This window comes from Limulus polyphemus, unplaced genomic scaffold (assembly GCF_000517525.1).
Source record: "Limulus polyphemus unplaced genomic scaffold, Limulus_polyphemus-2.1.2 Scaffold1438, whole genome shotgun sequence".
NCBI classification, from domain to species: Eukaryota; Metazoa; Arthropoda; class Merostomata; order Xiphosura; family Limulidae; genus Limulus; species Limulus polyphemus.
This window is the reverse complement of record NW_013667048.1, coordinates 43,666-53,186: the sequence shown is the minus strand read 5'-3', so window position 1 is coordinate 53,186 and position 9,521 is coordinate 43,666. Positions and strand designations below refer to the sequence as shown.

General features: G+C 32.6%; 2 protein-coding genes across 2 annotated transcripts in view; one reads left to right on the top strand and one right to left on the bottom strand.

Moving 5' to 3' along the window:
* Nucleotides 1–491, top strand: part of LOC106463561 (ganglioside GM2 activator-like) — a 10,207-nt gene extending 9,716 nt beyond the window's left edge. The window contains exon 5 of the mRNA XM_022391101.1: nt 234–491. The gene's annotated coding sequence lies outside the window, so the exon portion shown is untranslated. The remainder of the gene's footprint in view (nt 1–233) is intronic.
* Nucleotides 492–819: 328 nt separating this feature from the next.
* Nucleotides 820–9,521, bottom strand: part of LOC106463560 (neurogenic locus Notch protein-like) — a 30,940-nt gene continuing 22,238 nt past the window's right edge. Inside the window, exons 22-28 of the mRNA XM_022391100.1 lie at nt 7,776–7,854; nt 6,816–7,120; nt 6,252–6,574; nt 5,883–6,029; nt 4,669–4,820; nt 4,084–4,231; nt 820–3,438 (exon numbers count right to left, since the gene is read on the bottom strand). Of these exons, the coding sequence (XP_022246808.1) occupies nt 2,120–3,438; nt 4,084–4,231; nt 4,669–4,820; nt 5,883–6,029; nt 6,252–6,574; nt 6,816–7,120; nt 7,776–7,854 (2,473 nt within the window). The 3' untranslated portion in view covers nt 820–2,119. The remainder of the gene's footprint in view (nt 3,439–4,083; nt 4,232–4,668; nt 4,821–5,882; nt 6,030–6,251; nt 6,575–6,815; nt 7,121–7,775; nt 7,855–9,521) is intronic.

Below are 9,521 nucleotides of genomic sequence, written 5' to 3'. Positions count from 1 at the left end.
CCTGATATGGTTAATATTAGTTCTGGTATTTAATATTTAACCAGTTAGAAGTATCTTAGTTTTATAACTCAGAACTGTATGCCATTATAATGTTCAGGTTGTCACATTTCTTTCCTTGACCTAAGACTACTTTTTGCACTTAACCAGTTAGAAGTATCTTAGTTTTATAACTCAGAACTGTATGCCATTGTAATGTTCAGGTTGTTACATTTCTTTCCTTGACCTAAGACTAGTTCTTGCACCTAACCAGGTAGAAGTATCTTACTGTTATAACTCAGACTCAGAACTGTATGCCATTATCCTGCCTACACATCATTGTAAAAAATATATGTACATATTTGTAATTGTTAGAAGTGTATGCATGTTGTGTTTATATGTAACACAGATATCTCCTAAACTATGTATGTTTATTAATCAGTATCTGCAGGTTTGGGAAAAAATCAAAATCTAGATAAAAATTATGTAAAAGTCTTAGTGTTTTATTTCATTTTCTTTTATTGAAATGTACAAAAAACTCAAACTGGCTTCATGTTAAGTTTACATAAAATGACCTGTTTATAAGATTATTGACCAAACTTGTTTGAATAATGTAATTAAAAATCGTAAATATTTCAATAACTAATAAAGTTTAAAATCATGTGAATAACTATGAAAAGATCTTGGTTTTGATCTCATATGTATAACTTTTTCTAAATAAAAAAATGTACACTGAGTAATCTTTTTTTTTTTTAGAGCAATCAGAAGAATATAATAAAGGATAGTAAAAATCTGAGGTGTAAAAAAGTTTTATTTAAATTCAAGAGAACTTGGTGACCGATATAAAAAAAAGTGAAAAATGATATTATGTTTACAAAAAACAAACAATACTTTAATTGTATCAAAAGCATACAAATTTTTAGGCAAATATTTTTACAAGAAAACAAAATATATCCCAAGAAACTCACAACACATAAATAACAAAAACACCAACAACGTGACACTTCTGTACTGTTTTATTTAAAAAAAATAAAGTATCGCATCCCAGACGTGTTATTCGATAACTTGCCTTTCATTAAAAACCAGATCTCACATTTTTTTATGCAAGAACACACATTAAAAACGTTTAAAGTTAAGGTTTATTCTTTAAGCATTAAAAATATTATACAGCAAAGTCATTGTCTTTTAGTACTATGACTGTTTATTAAATTTGATTAACTATATTTACACTCGCAGTGTCATATAATTCATTTCCACCGTAGCTCTCTTTTTCAACAAAGGTATGATAATATTTTTGAAAATTCACACAAGTATCTTAAATCATGATTAAATAACTTTATTTGCAGAAAGGAAGAACAATGACATTGAAAAAACTTGCTAGAAACTGTCGCAAAGTTCATGAAAACATTTTGAAGCATAAGGTTTGATTCTTTCCTAGAAAACTAGTATTACTGGTAATTACAAGTGTTGAAAAAACATAAGATTCTAAACTTCAAAAGAAAAGACTTTTATTTTTTGTAGGATCACACATTTTACAGCTCTATGTGAATATGGACCTTTTATTCACAAAATCCGTTAAATAACTGATCGTCTAAAATAAGATAGATATTAACATTAAGGTCCCAACTGAAAAATTGTGACAAACACTAAATAAGTAGGTGATTCACACTATATTAAAGCAGTTGAAATACAATGAAGCAAAGAAATCAAACTTGGAAAATCTTGTAGACATAATGACTAAAATATTGTGTTCACGCAATGTATTTTATTATTGAAAACATTTTAATGTAAAGCTTATCATGAAATTTGAAAGAATAAGAAAAAGACCGGGAAATTTTTGCTCTCAAGAAAATGAAGAAACAAATTAACAGTATATATATATATATATAAACACTATTTTTACAATACCATAACATTTAAAAATGGTTATTAAAATTTGTAAGCATAATAGTAAGATCATTAAACGTTGACAAAGAGAACAGTTCCATCAATGAACTATGAAAATAAATATGCACATTCTTTAAAAATGAGTATTCATGTACCAAATCAACATAAAGACAATAAATTCTTATCACCTCACAATTGATTTGTTAATACAGTATTCTTTCATTTACTAATTTTCTCACAGAAACTTGATTTACCACTAAAGAAACACAGCTTCTGGGGTGGAAAGTGTATTTTGAGTTTGGTGGTGAGGATGTTGGTGTTCCACAGGCTGTAAGATATTCATATTTACTGGGCTACAGATGCCTTCAGACCAGTCACTTTGAGCTGAATGAGGGGAAGTGCTTGACCACTGACCGGGTGATTCAGGAGAGGGGGTTAAGTAAGTCTCTGGGTGATGTAGATAATGTTGAGGAGTGGCCTCTGAGCCACCATAACTATGTTGAGATGGAGGGGTTGGAAACTGAAATGGGTGGCTATAAGGCACTTGTTGCTGGCCAGTTGCAGGGTCTGGTGGGTTTGATTTCTGACCACTGGAACCCAACACCTGCCGAATGTCAGTCATGATGTAGTCATAGATATGGTTGGCACTCTGCTGAGGTTGAATATGTGCATTTTTCTGTTGATGGGCAGTCCTCATGGCTGCCATGTGGGTGGGAGAGGTTGGGAGTAATGGTCGTTGCTTGATTGAAGGAGAACCAGTGTAGTTATGAGTTGACTGTACCTGTGATACGGTCAGGCTACTGGGCATAGAATTCTGTCGTTGAAGGTGAGATGTGACACCCTGCACTGTCTGCACATGTGGCACTGTTCCATCATTCATATATATCAACTGACCAGCCATTCCACCCACAGACTCATATATCTGTGGATTTATACATTCATTGTAGGAAGTTTGTTGTTTTGTGGCTGAGTTGTCTAAACCTGCTAGATTTGGGTGAGACAGTGCTAAGCTCTGTCCATCATCAAATGCTGGATGTAGGCCATTGAAAGGGTGCGAATCGAAAGTGTTCAAACAGTGCAAGTTGGGCTGCCCTTCTGTTCCTTGCTTCTTCAAGGACACTTTTCTTCTTATTTCTCTCTCACTATTCTGGGAAGAATGATCTCCATTTTGCATGGCCATTCCAACCATACTGTTGACTTTTGACCTTTTCTTAGCTTTAGTAGACCTGGTGGAACCAATGACCGTGGGTGGGGGAACCATAGATGTAGAGCTAGTAGGTACATGAGACGTCAGAGGACCCTGGGGTACGTACTCATCCAATAATCTCACAATATCATGATGCACACGCTCCAGAGCTACATCTCTTGGCAAACGATCCATGTGGTCGGTGATGTCTCGATTAGCAAAGTGTTCTAAGAGCACTCTGGCAGCTTCATAACTTCCTTCTCTGGCTGCTAGGAAGAGAGGTGTCTCTTCTTTGGTATCCTGGACATCTCTGTTTGCTCCGTGGGCCAGCAACACTCGGACAGCATCCACATTGTTTACTGCTGCCGCCCAGTGCAGTGCTGTTTTTCCTGAAGTATGAAATGTTTGTTAGAAGCACATTAATATAATTTTAGTAGTAGTAGTGGAAAGTATAAAGAACTTTGATACAAGATTAAGATTCATATATACTTTTTAATTACTTTCAATATTCCCTTCCATCCAACCATCTATACTGAACATGAATTAATAACAGTTAAAGAAAATGATAAAGTATTGTATGTTTACTTTGTATTTTATATAAATTAATGTTTGAAATTATCTGAATAAAAAGACATACTCTGATGACCTCTCACTAGAGCCATTATTTAACCCAAAAATTTACAGTAATGATTTAAGACATTATCTCTCAGCCAGATATCCCACTTTACAAGTCTGATACAGATCTGTAACATGATATAACAATGTCAAATAATACTTCCACAATTAAAACCATAGAAGGGAAGAAACACCAAATACAAATCTCTTCTTGAACGCCTTTAGGCTATGTAAAAGTTGGGCCAAATGCATCAGATCTAAACTATTAAGTGCAGGCCAACTTTTCTCTATTATTACCATTAAAATATGTATAAATGACTGCTTTTTTATGTAAGATATGAAATAATAATCCTGGTAGTTACTATGATACTTTGATTGTTATCAGTGACATAAGAATTACAAAAAACCTTTCAACTGACCAAGGTCATCAGCAGCATTTATGTCAGCTTCGGCATTTATTAAGTCTTCCACCATTCCTTCTATTGCCAGCCTCGAGGCTAGAATTAGTGGCGTTGATCCATCATGCATTCGAGCATTCAAGTTTGTGGCTCTGTTTCTCAACAGGATCTGAACAGTAAAAGAAGTAAAAATAAGACAATGGAATGATAAAAGGACTTAAAACATGACACAATACCTTGTCGTTTTCTTCCAAAAAAGTGCATTTTTGCATGACAACACACTCTGATCAGTTTGAAAAAAAACTTAACCTGTAGTTCTTGTTTTTTCCTAAAATTATTTTTACAAAGAAAAACAAGTTTTAAAAATACATTATATGACAATAATAATGATATTTTTGAATTGAAACTAAGTCTGGATTGGACATCGTAGATAAATAGCATGGTGTTAAATGTCAGTAAATAACAAAGGAAACGTTTTTTTATCACCAAACTCTTATTTAGAAGGAAATCAGACTTTACTTTTTCCCCAAAATTATCCTAATTTTTATTATTTGTATTTTTCTTTCAGTGAGGCTAAATTTGGGATAATGTTTACACAAATCTTACCTGGAAGACTCCCTGTGCATCAGCAGATATGGATGCATGTAAAGGAGTTCGACCAGTGTTGTCCTGAGAGTTAGCATCAGCACCTGCATCTAACAGTCTTTTAGCAGCATCCGCTCTTGCATATCTTGCAGCCAAGTGAAGAGATGTCTCACCTAGTTCAAATGTTCATAATTAATGGAATTAGTCTTAATAACAGAAACCTGAAAAAATTCTTAAGTTAAAAGAATTAGAAAATCATTTATGAAAAACGTGAAAAATTATTTATAAAGAATAAAAAAAGCAATTCTGAACACAGAAATGTTCTTTAACTGACAGAAACCTAATTATTAATCTCAATAAAATATTTGATAAAAAAAAGGACGTAACAAATATTCTCTGCAATGAACAGAGGTGTTTAAAGCAAAATACATATCATGAATTAGGGAGTGAGAAGTCATAAGCATATTTCTCCTAAGAAAAGTTTAACAATTAAAGTAGAAACTTGGACACATTGTACTGCAAATGTGGGTCAAGATATCATGAAAAAAAACAACACATCAAAAAAGTAATGTGAAAATAAGCAACTCAATGACCAACATACATTATTGTTATTTTTTACATTAAGGTCTCTATCTTATTATATATATTCAAATTATCTTCTGCTACCAAATTCACTTTGGATTCTTTACCCGTTTATAATAACCCATTATTTTGGACCAAAAACTCAGTTCAAATCAGCAATCATAAACTTATACAAGTTTATGGGGTTTTTGTATTTAATTGTAAACAAACAATGTATCAATCACCGATATAGAAGGGTTGTGTTTAACTGTAAAAGAAAATGATTCAGTAATGGATATTTCTTTTATTTTCTTAACAATGCATATTCTATTTTTAAATATTCATTACTTTTGCCATCTCTATCTTTTACTTTGTTTTTGTGATAGAATTAGTTAAGTAATCCATGTCATTCCATTTTAAATTTAGGTTTTCCAAAACGACTTTTTTTTACAATGTATATCAATTTATGAAAATTTAATTATCTATGCAGCAAGTTAGAATACATACATAAAAGTGTGACCAAATATATTTTATAAAAATTATAAATATCATGTGATATAAACACAAATTTATTACCAATTAGTTAAACGCTCCAGTAAAACTTTGTTTCCCTCCTTAAGAAGGATTTTTGGGAGGTAATTAAAACAAATTATTCAATCTAACTAATAACTCACCTGTTCGTTCTGTTATCATGTTGATCTTGGCACCTTGTGAGAGAAGGTCCTGAATCATGCTGACAGATCCATCATCTTCCTCTACATCTTCTCCTGTATCCAAACCACCTCCTCGAAAAGATGCTAACATCAGAGGTGTAAGACCTCCTAGAAGAGTTTAAGTATACAAAATCATCATACATGAAATTACAAGGTTAAAGCATAAGGTGAAATACCTATACAATAAAATTATTAATATCTTTAAAATTAATGAATGACAAAACTTAATTTATCATGAAGTACAATAATCTTCATTAGAATTGTAGTTGGTTGAAAATCACAAGTTCTTTAACTTGATAAAAAAAACCCTTTTTGATAAATACCACTCACCTGGACCTCTGACATCAACATTTCCTGGTTCTAGTTCACTGTCTCCATGTGGAGGTGAAAAAGCAAGAATATCAGGATTGCGAACATCTGCCGCATCAAGATGCTGCTGAGTCCAAGGTCGGGGGTCATTATCGTCGTAATCGGTTGTTGTCATTACAGTGTGAGTGTCTCCAAAACTAGGATCTGGTGAATGATCACTTTTGGTTCTCTTTACAGGAGGATGATCACCCATGTCATCATCACTCCACCCACCAATGTCGGAAGGTATGCCACTGTTATCATTGGCATCCATTCTTTGAGCAGACATTTGTTTGTGGATGTTTCTAAAATTACAAGAATATAACCTTAACAGCTTTCCAAAAACATGTTTTACTTGCAAGTTATGCCGTATATTAATTTTGATGCACCTCTACATTACTATGATAGATGTACCTTTTTATAAACAAATACTATGTATATATATAGTATCCATGTATACATTATATACATGTATGTATCACTAACAATAACTTAGTTAAGTTATGATCTTATATTCCATGTCGATCTCAAATATGCCTGCCATACCTCATTTCTTGTCCATCTGGGCCTCGACGTCGTGCCTGTTGCTTCTGGACACTATTGTTTCTGAAAAATCCTTCTGGAAACCAGGTAACACCCCGTGCACGCTTCCTCTGAGTGGTAACTAACACCCCAAGAAGTAATCCTAGCAAGATTATCACTATCACTCCAATCACAATGTACACCATATTTGGGTAAGTGACTTCAGGACCATGGAGTTCTTCCAATTCATCTGTGCTTTGGATCTTTTCAATGTGAAAAGCTGTATCCAGGGAATGTCGAGAACGGGATGCAGCAAGAAACCGAGCAGCCTGTGAAGTTTCAAAATTTATCAACAATTAAATCACCTTATTTATCATTAAAACACAAATGTTCCCAATTTTCATGTTAATACAATTCAACCAAATCAACACCACTTTAGCCTGTAATCTGGTTATAAAAACTTCAGATCATAATTACTTCAGACTAATGTACTATAGAAAACTAGTTTCAAACAAGCTTGATGATATACAGTAAAATGTTGCATTTTTATTTATAAAGGAATATCTGAGCCAACTGATCATAAACTACAAAGAATTAGAGAATTATCGCCACATAAACTAGCAGAATGAATGAACAAGATTATGTTAAAATATTTTATTAACTTATGTGCAGATTCTGAGATTTAAAAAAAGGGGAAAAACAAAATTTTGACTTTTACAGGTTTTAGAATAATTTTGTAAATTTTCCCTGACTTTAAGGTTTGTGTCCACTCTGATTTATGAGAAAATGTTATTCAGAACTTTGATTTTCTAGCAGTCTAACAGTTCTTACTTCTACTGCCAGCTAAACAATTATCACTGTACACTTTCCTTATGCTGTCTACAAAATATATTCATAATAAACCAAGTCCTACTTCTACTAATGACTGAAAACATTCACACTACATACAAAAAGCATTTTACTAAAAACTGATGTGAATTTTACCTCGGCTGCTGACTGGAAACATTCACTGTACACTGACTTGAGACACTGTCTGTTATCAATTTCCAGATGAACATCAATCCTGTTGTGAGAAAATGCCAAAAAAATAGTTTCAGAGCTCTCCTCAAGCAATCTCTATTTAACAAGAATTTATCAGTTGCACAGCAAAATTTATTATATGAGAAACAGTACAATAGAAATTAAAGCAGTATTAAAAAGGCATGTTCAAGATTCGGTTGTATAGGATAGTGATAAAAGGTATTGTAGTTGAGACCTGTGTCCAAGACCTTAGGGGTAAAGATCAAGACGAGACCTTGTAATAAATCACACAATGAAAAATAAAACAAGAAGAATAAAAATAACATTTCAAACAAACTTTATTAACATCTTAACCTCAAATCTTTTACATTTTAACCCCACAGTCTATGTTTTAACATCTCCTCCTATGAACACAAAAAAAAAAATGAATGAATTAAAGAAATAAAGAAGGTCAGCAAATAAAACAGAAGAGATAGAAAAACTATTGTTGTTTTTCAAGAGTTTATGGTATCAGTGAATTCTTTATGATCTTTGAAGCTGAACAGGATCACAGCAGATCTACCATATTTGCCTGAATATAATGCACACCCAATTTTGAAAGGTTAAATTGAGCAAAATTTGTGTTTTTTACATATCAGTTAAACAAAATGTATTGAATAATTTCTAAATACAGTAAACAACTATTGATGTATTAAACATTTGTGTAAATCTTTCATTGAAAGTTTTTTTAAGTGTCAATTTCACAAAATTTATTAAAAAGTTTATATGTGATAATACACTAAGCTAATCATTCATCTTCACATAAATCTTTATCATCGCTAGAAATGTCACTACCACTGGATTTGTCGGATTTGCTTTCTTGAACCTTTGCTTCATCCTCTTCTGATTCCCACAGCATGTCATCCATTGCATCGAATATCCAACATTTTTTGAAACCTTTAATGATGCTTTAATGATTTTTGGTGGTAGCTCTAGTAAAGTACCAAACAAGAATAAACATAATGTGCAGTAAATTTTTTGGGAGGTATTTGGAGGAAAAAAAAAGGTACTCATTATGTTCGGGCAAATATGGTACTAAATGTGTTGAATATCAGGGATAATTGCTAAGATTTAACATAAATATGTGCACCAGATGAAGTTCATACAAACTTGTAGTAAGCCTATGTGTAATGCAATATATAGTAGCAATTATTTTTGATAAGCACATGTTATAACTGCAGATTGAGGTACAGGTAATATGGTAGTTGGTGACATAAGCAAAAATAGGGGAGACACTATAAACATCATTACAAAGGTGTAGTACCAACTACCAGGTGGTTTTACTCGTAAAACATGCACTATAAACATCATTACAAAGGTGTAGTACCAACTACCAGGTGGTTTTACTCGTAAAACATGCACTATATACATCATTACAAAGATATAGTACCAACAACCAGGGGGTTTTACTCATAAATCATGCACTATAAACATCATTACAAAAGTGTAGTACCAACTACCAGGGGGTTTTACTAGTAAAACATGCACTATAAACATCATTACAAAGGTGTAGTACCAACTACCGGGTGGTTTTACTCGTAAAACATGCACTATAAACATCATTACAAAGGTGTAGTACTATGCACTATATACATCATTACAAAGATATAGTACCAACTACTGGGTGGTTTTACTCGTAAAACATCCACTATATACATCATTACAAAGATA